General features: G+C 39.0%; 1 protein-coding gene across 1 annotated transcript in view; it reads right to left on the bottom strand.

Annotated features, from left to right (window-relative positions):
• ARHGAP15 (Rho GTPase activating protein 15) overlaps nucleotides 1-17,703 on the bottom strand; it is a 467,991-nt gene that overhangs the window by 357,992 nt on the left and 92,296 nt on the right. The window contains exon 6 of the mRNA XM_084643055.1: nucleotides 9,594-9,683. Within this exon, the coding sequence (XP_084499181.1) occupies nucleotides 9,594-9,683 (90 nt within the window). The remainder of the gene's footprint in view (nucleotides 1-9,593; nucleotides 9,684-17,703) is intronic.

The raw sequence follows: 17,703 nt of genomic DNA, 5'->3' as shown, positions 1-17,703 counted from the left end.
GCCCTGGCTGGGATGATTTAGTTGGGGTTGGTCCTTCTTTGAGCAGGGGACTGGACTAGATGACCTCCTGAGGTCTCTTCCAACCATAATCTTCTATGATTACAGGAGATTGCCTACTGGAGGTGGCCGTTAGTGTAGGTTTCATACTATCAATAACTTGGGGGTTTAGATTTTTTTAGCGAAAAGAAAAGCAAGTCACTTCTGGCAGAGAGTTAAAGGCTCTCTACAGTTCCAATGTTGTAGTCATGAAACATGCAGAACTCCCTTGAACCCAATGAGAGTTCTTTATGTTCTGCATGTGACATGGCTACAGAATCAGGCTCCAGGTAGATGCTCAGATACTAAATGTAAAAACTTCAATAGATGGATAAAGGGAAGAAATTCTGCCTAAACTTTTGTAGCAACTGTTTCTTCATTTGCTTACATTGCCAGCTCATGAACAAGTAGATGTTCCTTCAACCTTCTCTTTTAGAAAGGATAAAGAAAAGTCGAAAGAAAAGTTCTATGATTCTATGACTTTGTTTCCCAAACTCTTTATATATATAAAATCCTCAAGTCTTGGCCTCAATCCAGCTTCTTTCTACCAGATCTTCTCTATTTTTTCATATATTGTTTGAAATAACATGATGAATACTGTGCACAGTAAAGGGGCTCTCTCAGTCTCTATAAAGTACCTGTATAATTTCAGCTTCTCTTTATTGCTCTTATGTATGCAATTCAAGGCCTTATTTTCTTTTTCCTGCCATTAAGCAGGGAGCAAAGATTCAGGAATTTTATCCACCAGTACCCCTGTATTCTGATCACTGATTTGTATCACAGAACCACTGAGTGTACATTCCCTTTCCTTTTTTATTTTCTTGCCCCAGTCTTATTACCTTGCATTCCCAAAATTGAATTTCATCAACCATTTATCAGCCTGTGAGCCTACTCTATCAAAAGCAACCTGAGTTTTATTTAATTTTCTCGTAGTGGTACCCCAGTGGGCAAGGTGGACAATATGAAACCATTTACTGGTCATACATGTCATGTATAATGCATAAACTTCTGGGCAAAATGGTCCCTTTCTGGTAAGCACAACAAACACAGGGCTAAACTGAATCCTCAGCTGCCCAGTGAAACTCACTAACTTCCTAAAACTGTCTGATAATCTGGTAAAATAAGCATTGTTGGGCTGTTTATATTCATGAAATAAAGAGTCAGTAGCGTTTGTGTCACTGTCCTAGGTAAAAACAAAAGGAGTACTTGTGGCACCTTAGAGACTAACAAATTTATCTGAGCATAACCTTTCGTGAGCTACAGCTCACTTCATCGGATGCTGTAGCTCACGAAAGCTTATGCTCAAATAAATTTGTTAGTCTCTAAGGTGCCACAAGTCCTCCTTTTCTTTTTGCAGATACAGACTAACATGGCTGCTACTCTGAAACCTGTCCTAGGTTGGGGGCAGTAATGACCTGTGCTACTTCAGGAGGAGCTCCAGGGAGCTCTGCCACAATCTGGGGAGGAGGTAATGGATGCAGTGGGTCTGGAACAATTTGTATAGTGGGGGTGCTGAGAGCCATTGAACCAAACTGTAAACTCTGTATATGATGGAAACCACTTCAAGCCAGAGGGTGCGGCAGGACCCCTAGTTCCAGCACCTATGAATGGATGGAACAGATTGTGTTGTCCACACACCACTGGCTGAGGCAGAAAGGCAATGAACCTGCCTTCTCACTCTCCACTTCTCTGGTATCCTTTTTCCAGGGGAGAGCAGGCACAAGAAATGCCTCACATACACACCCAGATCCACACGCCACCAGGGCATTATGGTGGTTCCTCCACATTGCACCCAAAGGCCCCAGTTCAGGAAGTGCTTCTCCTGTCTCTCAGCATGGTCCTCACTCAGACAGGCATTAGCCCTTAGAATGGAATTGACATTTCAACCTTAGAATGTTTGCAGTGTACCTTACACACAAACACACACACAGTTACACATTCTGTACAGATGTGTTCAGTTCTCCTAAAACCAGCTATATAATCACAGTTACTAGCTTTCCTGCTTTTCATTGTTAATCAGGGATAAAATATTCTGCATCCATGCACACAGTGAAAACACAGCTCTACCCGGCATTACTTGCATATGCTTCCATCTGGTTTTGTGTGACACAGTGTTCTACTGTAGCAGTAATTTCTAAAGCAAAAGTTGAGATCTAATGTGTGTCTGAATTTTCTGCTTTTGACGCGTATAGTAATTGCAGGTATCAAAAGAGTGAGGCAGAAAACTGGTAAAAGCATGGGCTTATTTTTAATGCAACTTTATGTAAAAAGATAATAACATAATTAAGAAATGATGAATAAATAATTCTCAATACAGGGTAAATCAAGAGTAACTCCAGTGATGTCAATGGAATTGCACCAGTGTAAAAGTGATAAGAGAGGAGAATCAGAGCCATTAATTCTGATATCAGTAAAAATTTGTACTTATAAAGCACCTGTTATCCAAAGTTCTTACTGTGTTTTACATCCACATCTCTGAAAGATACAGTATTTTACTAATTTTAGAAATGTTAAAATAAACCACACAGAGATTAAGCCCCCCACAACAGTGTGTGCACTTCTGCCTTGCACCTGAATTGCACAAGCAAAGTGCTGATGTGTTCATGAAGCAGGAATTTGCACAGGCACATAATTTTCCAGGTTTCCACCCCAGTTTTCACATATCCCATAGATGTTCTGTGTACACTTTTGCATGTACATCTTTAAAAATCCAAGTCCAAGTTACTCACGCAATAGTGATAGGTAGCAAGTAAATGGTAGAACTGGAAATACAATCCAGCAACCCTTTTCTACCACTTCAACACACAAGTAACTCTCACTGACTTCAATGGCAGTTATTTATATCATTCCTGGGTGGGAGGGAATCCTGTCGGCTAGTCCCTGGTTAAGCCTCTTTCTTTTGATCCAATTTCCTATTACTTTCTAGATAATAATTGCAGGTTATTAAACTAATGACACTGTCATAACATTATATATGTAGTCAATTATTTAAAGATATGAAATTGAATTTGGATAAATTCAGATCTTTGGCTTGTCAGTTAAACCCACAAAAAATAAATGTAACTTTCACCCATGGATAAATTAACATAAAGGTATCTAAAACAGGGCCAGATCCATCCACTATTTATAAAACATAAGACCAGCAAAAGTTAGTACACTGACTGTATGTGTCACAGGCAAAAGCTTTCTGTGGCTCTAAAGCTAATGCAAAAGACAGAGCTTTCTTGGGGGCCCATCAGAGACTGTGGAACAAGCTCCAAAAGGAACTAAGGATCATCACAAACCTCACCATCTACTTTTCCAAGTGCAATCTTTGACCTGCCTTCTCTAAAACACACACAGAGCAGTGCATACATTTAACACACACAAAATCAAGCCCCCAAACTCTACCAAAACAAAATGTTATACCATGCACACAATTCTCGCCCCGGAGAAAGGATGAGGGAGAGAAAACAAACCACATGTGACAGATGTCAGTCATGTCACTTAATGCACTACTGGAAGACGCTCAGATACTATGGTGATGAGGGCTATTTAAGAACCTGTACTATACAAAAGAGAACAGAAAATTTATGGGTCAGATTCTGATCTTGGTGTAAATCTGGAGTAACTCCACTGAAGATAATGAAGTTGCTCTGGATTTACACCAGTGTAACTGAGATCAGAATCAGGCATGTTATATGATTACTAGCTGTAAGATAATCTCTTTTATATTAGGTGTAGGTCCAACTATACTTTCAACCAAAATACAGAACTTTCTAGTATTTTTCACTACATTTCTTGCCTTGTTTTCTAGGCTTTTACATGTTAGAATTTTATGAATATGAGTAAACTGACAGAGCTGCAGCCTTTTGAAATTAAAGTCAATATCACATTAAGGCTGTGGCAAAACCCTGAGTATCAGTCTCTGTAATTTATGTAACAAAACCTTTATAAACAAATGAACTTGGAAAATGAACAGAAACACCAATGAAATAAAATAATGACTGTGTTTGTTAAATGAATGAAGCTATTAGGGGAATGAAGCTGCTTACTAATTCATGCATATGCTGCATAACGACTTTTTTAACACTGACTTTTTTTTTTAAGTCAGCCAAAAAGAAATCCCCCTACAATTCATTATTCCATTGCTGCAGGATTTTGTATTAATGAAACCTTAGCATTGTGGAACCACAGGTATATTAAGGTCAAATGAACACTGCAACTTCCTCCCAAGCATCTTGTCATAATTTTAAACTCACGAAGGGCGGTTCGCTTTACACGTGAGGAGGAAGAGAGTGAGCGATGCAGAAGAAATGGATAAACCCTATTCTGAAAAGTTCTCCACAAGCACACAACATTGAGCATCAAGAACATTTTTCAACTAATCTAGTTACTAATGCCTCAGTTTCCATATTAGTGCAGGCTAAAAAGCATTCCATCATGTTGTTATTTTCTTCAGCTATAGCTCACATCAAGATGCACCTATCCAATGCAAAATTTAACTACGTAAAGGAGAGAAAGGAGAATGACGGGATGACAGAGGCACTCTTTGTGTTCCAGTTGCTGATTGACAATACTGCCATCCCTTAACATGGTTTTATTTAGTTATTACAACCATCTCTCTGTAAATGACACTTAGGATTATTTAAGATTATGTTGTAATCCTTTTAATCCTCGGTGCTTTAAATTTCAGGCTAAACACCAAAGAGCAAACTAGCACTTAGCAGAAATGTTTAAAGCATGTGATTTGAACATAAATCTTCTTTTATTCACCACATCTCTGATGAAGACCTAGAGCATCACATCAGTTAGCCACAGAGAACAATACAGTATCTCACTGCAAATTGCTCTGTTTGCTCAGATTTTGTTGAAACTGCTTCAAAGTAGTTCTGTTTACTGATGCTATATCATCAACAAAATAAACAAAGGCAAGTCATGCTGCAGGACACTGCTATGCACTACTTGATGAAACTGAAGTGTTCAAAATGCACAGAAATAAGCTATTGTGCACACATTTTAAATTAATTAGGCCTCGTTCTGATCAGATTTACCTTAGTTTAGAAAAGGAATAACTCCATTAAAAACAGTGAAGTTAAACATGTGCAAGATCAGAATCCAATCCCAAAACCTTCCTGCCTGAACTTCATTTGCTGTAGGTTTATATATTTTTCCACCCAGATAATATGGAAATTTTTCCATCCATATTAATTAATTATGTATAGTCCATCTCTTTGTTGGCATGCGTTTACTAAGACATGTACATGTCTTAGTTAGAACTCAAATTCCACATTTCCTGTAACTTTGGGTGTTGGATTTTCTTTAACACAAAATCTCAATAGTCATTTTCTATTTGTAAACTATAATTCTTATAAGACCAAAGAGATTGAAGTGTTCTCCGACTGGTTTTTTAATGTTATAATTCTTGACGTCTGATTTGTGTCCATTTATTCTTTTACGTAGAGACTGTCCAGTTTGGCCAATGTACATGGCAGAGGGGCATTGCTGGCACATGATGGCATATATCACATTGGTAGATGCGCAGGTGAACGAGCCTCTGACAGTGTGGCTGATGTGATTAGGCGCTATGGTGGTCTCCCCTGAATAGATATGTGGACACAGTTGGCAACGGGCTTTGTTGCAAGGATAGGTTCCTGGGTTAGTGTTTTTGTTGTGTGGTGTGTGGCTACTGGAGAGTATTTCTTTCAGGTTGGGGGGCTGACTGTAAGCAAGTACTGGCCTATCTCCCAAGATCTGTGAGAGTGATGGGTCTTCCTTCAGGATAGGTTGTAGATCCTTGATGATGCGCTGGAGAGGTTTTAGATGGGGTCTGAAGGTGATGGCTAGTGACGTTCTGTTATTTTCTTTGTTGGGCCTGTCCTGTAGTAGGTGACTTCTGGGTACTCTTCTGGCTCTGTCAATCTGTTTCTTCACTTCAGCAGGTGGGTATTGTAGTTCTAAGAATGCTTGATAGAGATCTTGTAGGTGTTTGTCTCTGCCTGAGGAGTTAGAGCAAATGCGGTTGTTTTGTAGAGCTTGGCTGTAGACAATGGATCGTGTGATGTGGTCTGGATGAAAGTTGGAGGCATGTAGGCATGAACCAGTCGGAGAACACTTCAATCTCTTTGGTCACTCGATTACAGACCTAAAAGTGGCAATTCTTCAACAAAAAAACTTCAAAAACAGACTCCAAAGAGAGACTGCTGAATTGGAATTAATTTGCAAACTGGATACAATTAATTTAGGCTTGAATAAAGACTGGGAGTGGATGTGTCATTACACAAAGTAAAACTATTTCCCCTTGTTTATTTCCCCTCTCACTGTTCTTGTAAAGTGCTGGAAGTGGCCCACCTTGATTATCACTACAAAAGGTTCGCCCCCTCACCCCCGCTCTCCTGCTGGTAATAGCTCACCTTTCCTGGTCACTCTTGTTACAGTCTGTATGGTAACACCCATTGTTTCATGTTCTCTGTGTATATAAAATCTCCCCACTATATTTTCCACTGTATGCATTCGATGAAGTGAGCTGTAGCTCACGAAAGCTTATGCTCTAATAAATTTGTTTGTCTCCCAGGTGCCACAAGTCCTCCTTTTCTTTTTATGGATAGAGACTAACACGGCTGCTGCTCTGAAACCTGCTTTATTATTCAGTTTGTAATGAAATGAAAACCCACTGATCATGCTTTGTTGCCATGCTTTTGGACATATAATCATATTTATTCTGATAATTTCAGAGTTAGGCTAGCTAATGTAGCTAATCAAATAGCAGTGTAAGTCATCTAGATTTAGTTTTCCAGCAAAGCCTTTCAGATTCTTTCCAATCCAAAAGAATAATGAATAGGTAGATATTCAAAGGATGGCTATATATTTTAAATAAATAAAACATCAAGAGTGTTTCCGGCACATTCAACATCCAAGTATAAGCCATTTTCCTCGGTTTCAAATCTCTGCCTGGACTCTCGTTTTACTCCCCTTTCTACTGTTTCCATTCATCTAGCACCAATCCTTTCAGTCCTTTCCCAAAATGTCACCACTTTTGGTACCAAATAACTCTTGCCATCTGGCACAGACTTCTAGTATATCTCCATGATCCATCTAAACGATGCTCCACCCTTTTAGGTTTATATTTCTGATTTCTCTCACACTCAGTTATTGGTCTTATGAACAAATGATTTCATGGTTTCAGAAGAGAACTGAGCCTGATTCTTCTCTATACTCATACTCAAAGAGTTCAGTGATCTCCATTAGCTCTGCTAATGTGTAAGGGTTTGCAGAATTTGGCTAAAGTTATATTTTATTACTTTTAGGGAGACAAAACTGAAGAATGAGAGCAATTGGTTGTTCACTCTACCAATATGTTCTATGGATTACCCAAGAATTGTCAAACCTCATATTTTATAAATCACTGTCAGATTTTAAGAGGATAGTTGCAAAAGCACCCAAGTGAGTTAGGTGCACATGTCCTATTGACTTTCAGTGGTCTTAAATCCTGTAGGTGCTTTCAAAAATATTCCCTTTACATCTTTAGATAGAATGGATCCAAATTAACTGTTGTACCCACAGTTGGTAGGTAAGGGATGAGCCCTTTCAGGAAGACAGTTATAGTCCCTGATTCTTTGTCTCACCCCAGTCACAGCTGCAAGTAAAAGCTGCCTGGTGACTACTCTAACACTTTCAAACTGGCAACAGTCCCTAAGGGAATTTGAACCAGCTGAAGATACCCAGAGCTCAGCACATGCCAGCTATGTCATATCCCCATTCGATATTCTGTCACACTAGTTGCTGTAGGATAGATGTCATGGAGCCTACTATGCCAGCTCTAAAAAAGGGCCTCACCTACAGGGCAGGGCTAGAAGCAGAATGGCCCATTCCTTGAAATCATTCTAATCCAGTAGAGATCATGGAGGCTCACCTATGGAGCAGACCTGTGGAAGCATCACTGCTTCACTGTTGTAAAGACCTAAATTACTATATAGCCCAGTCTTCAAAGGTCTTGGCACAGCATATTAAGCAGTGTTTACTCTTACTTCTCTCCAACACGTAATCCACACCTACTCCTACCTTGGAAGCAATTCAATAACTTCTAGTGATGCCACGTGCAACCTGGGTAATTGACATGCACATTTTTTACTCCACCTGGCAGGAGTTATATGTCCTGAAAATGCATCCTCCCCTCCTCTTGTGTCCTAGATGCAGTGGGGCAAGTCTAGCACATACAGCTCTTCATGGATGACATGAGGAGCAGGACAGAGATCAAGGGGAGATGACTGAAGGGACAATGAACCTCTAAATAAGAGAATTAGGAAGGGTGAATAAGTTTGGTGACAGTAAGACCTAAATCTTTACCCAAAGTTCACACATTATTTTGAGGTTTGAAATAATTTTGTTACATTTCCCTTCTTCTACTAATCTTTGCTCACATCTCTGCTTGTTCTTCCCCCACTCCAGAAGCATAAATGGGAAAACATTGCAAAAAAGATGTCCCTTTGTGTGTAGACAAGATCTAAGTTTCAGATAGTGACCAATTCGGTGAAATAAAATACTGTTAAGCACAATTTTATACCCTCTTACCACCTAAATATATAGTCATCTCTTTTGTAAGGCTACTGTTAACTGACTCCCATATTTACCAAACTCACACTGTATAAACTTTACCTTACTGTAAAACCAGGGTATGAACTAGAGGTACACTAGTTGCCTTACTAAAATAAATCAATTTAATATATAAATAACAGCTGAAGAAAGGAAAGTTCTCATTGTTAGATCCTCGCTACTGAAGCCCTATATAAAATTCCAAATCCTCGGATAGAAAAAATTATAGCTCTTGATTCAACTCCCATGACATCAACAAAAGCCTTTCCATTGATTTCAATCGGTGTTGGACTGGGTCCCTATAGTGGAAGTGTTGTAACAACCTTTTTTTAGCATCCAGATCCTGGAATGTCAACCCTAGAATAATGCCTTTCTCATCCTTGAAAGGCATTTATCTTGCCATTCAATGAAATGGCATTTGAATGGAAAAAAAATTAAGCAACATTGTTTTCCATACAATAAAATGATCAGCACATGAGAAATATATAAACTTCTGAATTGGCTCTGATGGATGCCAGGTTCTTCTCCTTCCAGCCCTCTCCACTCAGGAATGAACCTGGGTCATCACAGCCGTGAGCAGCAATAAAAATAAACAGAGTAACCACACTCAGTTGGATCAGAGCTTAAATAAGCAATTTGAGAAAGTTCTGTTTATGGAAGTTCTTTAGGTCAAGGATTCCAGGCTTAAACCCAAAGCAATTACCTGCTAAGTTTTAAAAACAAATTGAATGTGGAACATTAATCAATAAATCAACAGGTTCTCAAGTGTTTTTAGTAGATTCAATCATCAGGACTCGTTAGCCTAGAAAAAAATAGTAAACTGAGGCTGGATAAAATGTTACGCTTTTAAATTTGTTTAAGAAACAAGTTCTGTATTAGATCAATCTGTAGTTACTAAAATATCTAATCACAGAAATAAAACCTAGTTCTTTACCTTAAAGACTTTGTACCCAAAGGGAGAATGAAATGAACAAATTCCCTCTTACCTGAAAGACATTCTTTCTACTAGATTTCTCTGTAGTCCATTCAATTTGAGCGCCACACAAATCCACCCATTCTGGTTTATATCCTGCTTTCTGCAAATAAAAATTAAATACAAAATATAAATTGAATGTACAGATATGGGGACAGTTGCCAGATAAAAAGAGAGTGGATCAAGTTCAACTGGCAGAGAATTCGAGCATTGTTGCTAGCACCACTCTGAAGGGCCTATTAATCCTCCCTTTAATACAATATATATCCCTTTTTCAGGGTTCTCAGTGGGAATTACATGTGTGTGTATGTGTGTGTGTGTTATTTTAAAAAATCATTGGGCTATTTCCTAATTAAAGCAAAAGAAAAAAAATGATGGATATTTCCTATTTTTTGTAATGCTTACTTTGCACCACTGAACCTGAAAAATGCTTGTGCAGAATAGATTAGTTCTCACTGATAGAGCTGGAAAGAACTGAGACTGTAGAAGAATGTGTACTTCAGCTCCACAGTAGGCCATCTTTTTATCTGAGCAAGTTACCACGGTCTCAATCCCATGAGATGCCCACATCTGTGAGTTCCACAAAAGTCAACAGGTTTGAGATGCACTAAGTATCTCTCAGGAGCTATTTAACACCTTACAGGCCATCACACATCCCAGACAATAATACTTAAAAAAAAAAATTAGTTCCATAAAGTTCCTTCTGCGTTTGGTGAGGGCAGTAGCTGACCGATGTTAATAGTCACCTTGACTCATCTTTTTTGTCCCTCATTTTTACTACTACTAGTACAACTACTTATATAAGGTTTGTCATCAGTAGATCTCAAAGCACTTTACAAAGGAGGACAGTATCATTTTGCCCTTTCAGATGGGGAAACTGAGGCACGAGGGGGGCCGAGACAAATAGGAATACAACTTAGGTCTCCTGAGTCCCAGTTCAGTGCTCTATCCACTAGGCCATGTTGCTACTTTAAACAATTCTAACATTAAGAGTGACATCGGTTGTAAAGAAAACTAAATGGCAGCAGGCACCATGGCGATTCCAGCACAATCACACTTTTCAGCTTCCTAAAAATGCTCACTAAATTTCTCTGACATTGTTATTAATGGCTAAAAAACATGTATTTCCAGAGTTGCTTTGAATTGGGTAAAAGAAAGGATCAATCTGTGTTGAGAGAAGCACAGTAAAAAATCATGGTAAAAAGCTTTGCATTCAGGGAACCTGGCATTTTTCAGGACTGGAGTTATAATTATACTCATAATTTGCCAAACCACAACACTTCCATGTCTCAGGACCATTGGCAATAACAGGCCCTATAATTGGTCTTTGTTCCTTGTTTCCAAAAGGGAAAAAAAAGATATGTTATTCAAAAGAGAAGGAGCTAAAGCTAAAGCACTAGGCTGGAAGAAATAGGTACATTCTGTGGGGTATTGAGGACTGTCATTTAAAAGTGAGGAAGGGAGGGTTCCTGGTTCTGCTTGCAGACTCAGGGGCTCTGCAGGAAGTTGTGCAGTGCACTCAGAATTACTCTGTAAAAGCCAGCATAAAAGCAATGTGGGTTGAGTTGTGCCTGTCTGCCATAAGGTGTAGCCTGTTTTCTCTTTCTCTGTTTTTGGGTTATTGTGTGTTAAAAACATAAATACTCATACTGGAAAGTTACAGTGTAACACTGCTTTGTTTTTAGAATCCAGAATTTTATCTAATTTCTCAGTGTGTATGCTATGAAGTTAACAGGTTCCATATCTAACTCTGCCACAGACTTCCTGTTTAGCCTTTGACAAGCAGCTTAACCTCCCTAAACCTCAATTTCTCCATCTGCAAAATGGTAATATTGATACTTAATTTCACAAGGATGTTGTGAAGCTTAATTAATTTTTTTAAGCATTTTGAGATCTTCAGATCGAAGATTTTGAGGGGCAAATTATTATTACAAGCCAAATATTTTAATAGAAATGTCCAAGTTACAAAATTCTGTACTGCACAACTTTTAGAAATATATATGTACACACCATATTCATGGGACAGATCAATCACTCTAACTGTAAAATCGATAGCAGGGGCTCAGAGACAGGAATATCTATGAAGCACCTGTCAAGGATTCCATCCAAATTGCTCTGTCAACCTCTATCAAGGTTTGCACTCCCACAGAATAGACATGTGCAGTTCCCTGGGGAACTGGTGCAGATTTTGTCAGACAAATTTGTTTGCTCCCTCTCTTTGGATGAAATCACAAAGTTATTGGCTGTGCCTCCAAATACTTACATATCTAGGGTGAAGGAAAAGACTACCCACTCAACCAAAATTTGGAAGGTGTAAACACCAGTGAACGAAAGAAAATCTTGGAAAAATATAAGAAAAAAAGGAAGAAAGTAAAATTTTGGATGAGATCAGGATAAAGCTCCTTGACAGTGAGATCACAGAATCATAGATATGTAGGGCTGGAAGGGACCTAAAAAGGTCATCAAGTGCACTCCCCTGCACTGAGGTTGAACCATGTAAAGGTAGATCATCCAACCTGTTCTTAAAATCCTCCAAAGATAGGGTTTCCACAACCTCCCTTGCAAGCCTATTCCAAAGCTTAACTATCCTGATAGAAAGTTTTTCCTAATATCTGACATAACACTTCCTTGCTGCAGAATAAGCACATTACTTCTTATCCTACTCCAGGGGACATGGAGAACAACTGATCGCTATCCTTGTATATACTGTAATATACTTGAAGACTATTATTAGGTCCCCCCTCAGTCTTCTTTTCTCAAGACTAAATGTGCCCAGTTTTTTTAACCTTTTCCTGATAGGTCAAGTTTCCTAAACCTTTTCTCACTTTTGTTGCTCTCCGCTGGACTCTCTCCAATTTGGCCACATCTTTCCTAAGTATGGGACCCAGAATTGGACACAGTGCTCCCTCAGTTTCCCCATCCCATCAGTTTCCCCATTCCTCAGTTTTCCCATCCCACAGTGCCTCAGTTTCTCCATCTGTAAAATGGAGACAATGATACTGACCTCCTCTGAAAAGTGCTTTGAGATGTCTGGATGAAATTCACTATATTAGAGCTAGGTATCATTATTACCAAAATGGATCTCCAGAGGAAACATGTGGCCCCTATTTAAGTCTACAGGAAGTCCATGAACATGTCTGAAAGTAGAATATGGCCTTGTGTTGTCCTACGTGCTGTACGCTTCACAGTCTGCTTCATAAGCATGTAGGCATAACTAACACATCCTGTAATTGAGTGAGTTAAAGCTACCATGAGAGACCTAATAATTAATTACCTTGCTTTGTGCTTTTCAGTCAGACCATTTATGTTATATCAATGTTGTTGGTGGGGGTTATACTGTAAATTGATATAAGTGTCTGTTACAATGAAATCTTCCTCTGCATGAATATGGATTTAGGAGGCATTTACAAGGCAGTTTGCACATGCGTTAAATATCCTCTATTCAATAAACTCTTCAGAAAAACACTGCACTCATCCTTCTCTCGGTCAAAATTACAAATCTTTGAAAACAGAATTTTACGTAGGGAATTCTTGACAGCCTGATACAAGCAGAAGCTAGGAATGGAGCTATGATCCTTTTTGATCATGTTATCAATTTAAAATACAAAAAAATAGGAGTTCAACAGGTTTTGTGACTTCTATAAAGTGGAATGAAATACAGATTTTTGACTAGGAATGATCAAGTCAGGAGCAAAAAATACAAATTCATTAAACCATTGCATTTCCTTTGTATTTTTATTAATATTTTAACAGTTTTTTAAACAACCATCTCTCAATCTCTCCTTTTATGCTTTACACTAACATTTTTTCTAATTAATACTAATGATGAGGCCATACGTCAGTGCTAACTTGAAAAGAACAATGGGCCCGATCCTTCTGTCATTGAAGTCAACAACAATTTTATTACTATCTTATCTGGGATCAGGCCCCATATCTGCAATAGGGATACAAAAGCAAGGAATAACACAGTAAACTGTGTGGCTAAAGGTAAAATCAATTCTGTGTATTAGATTATTATTAAAAACTATGGTAAATATATATTTAAATTGCCAATAAACATTACTTCTTCAGCATTAAGAGAGGGATTATGTGTATGTGATTTCATTTCCCCCCTCATGTTGCCTAAGTGACTTTACAGTGAAGTATTGTTCTTTTTATCATGATTCATCGTTATTTTAAATTTTCACTTTATATACAGTACTTAAGAATTAATGAATTAATAACCTTATAATCCAAAGCAGTATTTATCTTTTTGTTAAATCACATCATTTTCCTGTTATAAATAAAATTGCTATGTTATTAAATTCAGACTACAATGAATGAGCATTGACTTTATTGCATTATTTAATTAATGGTTGAGTTCCCCCTTTGCCGAAATAAACAATATTTGAAAAAAAATCAGTAAACAAATGATTCTTAATGAAGTTTATTATATTATTCCTTTTCAGCTGTCAAAATTATAGCAGGATGAATGGGTTTAAAAAAACAAACATTGCATTAGATGCATCAGATAGAGTCAGCTTGCCTGGATTTAGCTACTTTGAGCAGGAACTTCTCTGATGCGTTAGGTTTGGGTTTGACATGTTGGATTATGACATAATTGGCAGTGATTGTCATCTACTGTTTCCCCATGTAAAATATTTGACAGTACAGCAAAAAAAAAAAAAAAAGCAAGTTCAAATCTGCAGTCCAAATTTTTGATGTATTTCTGAACTTTCAGACTAATAGCCCAAAAGCCAAAGTCTAGCTCATTTTTGTTTTGTCCCCAAAATACACAAACATACAGCAACATTAATTCATGCCTGTAATTTTGTTCCAGGTAAATACTGCTGCCATAGCCCCACCACCTAAAAGATCATTTCTGGGAGAGGAAGACTAATCTTAGTGAGGGGATGTGTATGGGGCTATGGTAAGATCAGAGGGAACACATGCTGAAATGGGTCATGACATGAGATGTGACAAAATGAGGAAGGCCAGCAAAGAGAAAGGAGAGGATTGGGCCAGGACCTGGAAAGTTACCGCAAATGGTTTCTCAGTTTGGTCATGTGCACATAATGGTTGTTCTGCTAAATTTGACCTTTTATAAAAAAAAAAGTAAGACAAAGATACAAGGATGTGAATATTATTTCACTGACACTGAGCACTGCTGAAGAAGTGCATTTTCAGGGCAGGCTGTTGGCTTGGAATGAACTGCTGTTTCATAAGATGTAAATACTTATTTCATATTTAAATAGAGTTAGATTTAGATTTGGACCATATCCTCATTCTCTGGTAAGGTCCATTTGCACCACTCATTAAACAGCCCTAAAGGAGCTGATGAAAATTCTTCCAGTGTGGGGGAATCTTGGACTAACATAAAAATATGTTGCTTTTACTCAAGTCTCTAAGTCTCCTGTCATACAGGAAGGCAAGAAGCCTGCAGAGGGCCTGGAGGAGATGTGAGGGGGGTTGGAGAAAGTGGGGGTGGGGTTGGAGTATATATAATACACTCTAACAAACATCAGCTGGTGGAATGGTCCTCACTTTTTTGCTAGGGCTGGCTCAACACCGTGGCTGGCCTCGCATCCTGGAAGATGAAAAGGGAGCAAACAGCCACCTTTCTTTCCCCTGCCTAAGATGTGCCATGTGTGAGTTCAGTGCAGCTCATGACCTTCATGGAATCCACATCTAACAGGTGATCTTTTCTGGTCTAGTTTTAAATATCTGGCAAACCCAAAGATGAATTTTCTCTCAACTTTGGAATTTCAGGCCTGACCCTGTACCAAATTGATTTAATGGAATTTTAACTAGAGGGGGTGCAAGATTAAGTATTTGGAACCTGAATCTACAAGGTGTGGAGTCCTTCCTGAAAGCAGCTGAGCATCCTCAATACCCTTGTAGGGTAAGCCCTTACCCATGTGGGGGAGGGAGCTGTGCCAACTGATAGAGTAGGATTCAGCCAAAGATCACGTATAGATCCTCTGAGAGGCTATAGCTTGACTTCGGAGTTGTTCTGCTATGGCAACAAACAGACTAGATGACTTTCTGATCAGTTTTATTCGCTGCAGGTAAAATGCCAATGCTCATCTTACATCAAGGAAATGGAGTCTTCTCTCTTCACCAGAACATGGGCTTTGGAAAAAAACAAAGGTAAGTGAATTGACTAGTTTATGTGATATTTTAAAATTATCATAGGAGTGAATTTTGAGTGTTCTCATAGCCAGACTTTGTCCTTATGGAATATTGTGTATGGCAGATCAGCAATTAGTGCTCCGAGTTCACCTACCCTTCTGGGTGAGGTGATGACAACCCAGAAGGTAACCTTTATTGATGGCTGAGATGTCAAACATGTAGTTAACAGTTTAACGGGTGACTGAGTGAGTGCCAAAAGTACTAAGTTAAGGTTCCAGGAGGAGTAGGTTTCTTTACTGGTGGAAATGTTCTGATCAGACCTTTCAAGAATTTTCAAACATATGGTGGTTACTGAATGAATAAAGATTGAGTAACTGTCCGATGGTGACTTACATGCATTGATTGCCACCAGACGAATCTGTAGCGAGCTAAGGGAAAAAGCTGTTGTCTTGAGAGTAAGAAACAACCGCTGCCTCTGGAAATATATGGTTTTGCTGCACCCAGATAGAGAAATGTTTCAACTGGGCTAGGTAACATTTTCTGATGGAATCCTTTCTGCTATTATTAAGAATGGTTTGCAGAGCTTTAAATCAGGAACATTCAAGGCTGGATGCTCACCCAAATACCAAGCCACGAGATGAAGTGCTTCATGGCTAGGGTTCTTGACTCTACCATACCGCTGAATCAAGAGATTCAGAAAGGAAAAGATGTTAATTGGCAGATGGGATGCCATTCATTGGAGGTTTGGAAACCAGATTTACCTGGCCCATTTAAGGATGATGAGGATAACTCATGTCCAGGCCTGTCAAATCTTCCATAGACCTCAAGGCATACCTTGAATGAGATGGGAGAGAAAGCATACCTCAAGTGATCTGACCAAGGCATTAGGAAAGCATCACCTCTGGAGTGCTTTCCTTGAGCTCCCCTGGAGGAGTATATGTTGTATTTCCTGTTTGTCAGAGTGGTTCCCCACTGAATGAAAATGCTGTTCAGTACTGTCTTGTGTATCTCTGACTTGTGATCACTGGTGAAATGCCTGCTCAAGCTGTCTGCCAGTGATTTCTGGGTTCTAGGAAAGTACACTGCCGATATGGCGATATGGTTCTTGATGCCTCAGTTCCACAAGGTGACTGCTTCTATACACAGAGATCTTGCTCATCCCTGCTTGTTAATGTAGAAGATGGTTCTCATGTTGTCAAACAGTATGAGTACACAGTGAAACTGTATGAATGGCAGGAAAAATTTACAAGACTTTCAGACAGCCCAGAGTTCCAGAAGATTGATGTGCATTCTGGACTCTTGGCATTCTGGTCTCTTGGGCATCCAAGTGCCCTAGACCATATCAGTGTAGGATCCCAAGCCTATTATAGAGGCATCCATATTTAACATCTTGTCAGGTGTGGGGGATGGGAAAGGAATACATACATACACACTTGCTTGGGATTTTTCCACCAGTTATTGAGGTCCCCATCCTGGCAGGGATTGTCACTGTGATGTTCATGATGTGTTTGCTTGGTATATATACTGTTCAGAGCCAAGCCTGAAGGCAATGGAGGTGGAGGCTGAGGAATGGAATGAGGTAAGTTCATGACACGATGTGCCCCAAGAGAGAAAGGCAAGACTGGAAAGATGTTTGAGGGTTGTACATAACTTGGTCTATCAAGTTGCTCATGGTATGAAATCTGGCTATGAGGAGATAAGCTCTCAACCTGACTGAGTCTAAGGTCCCTCCTATGAATTCTATGGTTTGCATCAGAGTCAGAATAGACTTTTCCAAATTCACACAGACTTCTAGGGATGAAAGAAGCTAAAGCAGTGATGAAGCTAATGCAAGGGCTTCTAGATGTGTCCTGATAATGAGAAGTTCATTGTCTAAGTAGGAAAGACTGTGAAGCCACTTCATCTGAACTGTGCTGCTACTACTAGAAACACTTGGGTAAAGATTGTGGGTGCAGTTGCTAGACCAAATGGAATCACCTGTATTGATAGTGATCAGGACCCACAATAATACT

The sequence above is a fragment of the Lepidochelys olivacea genome (genome assembly GCF_965140295.1).
Source record: "Lepidochelys olivacea isolate rLepOli2 genome assembly, chromosome: 11".
Classification (NCBI taxonomy): Eukaryota; Metazoa; Chordata; order Testudines; family Cheloniidae; genus Lepidochelys; species Lepidochelys olivacea.
This window is presented reverse-complemented; position numbering and strand designations above follow the sequence as displayed.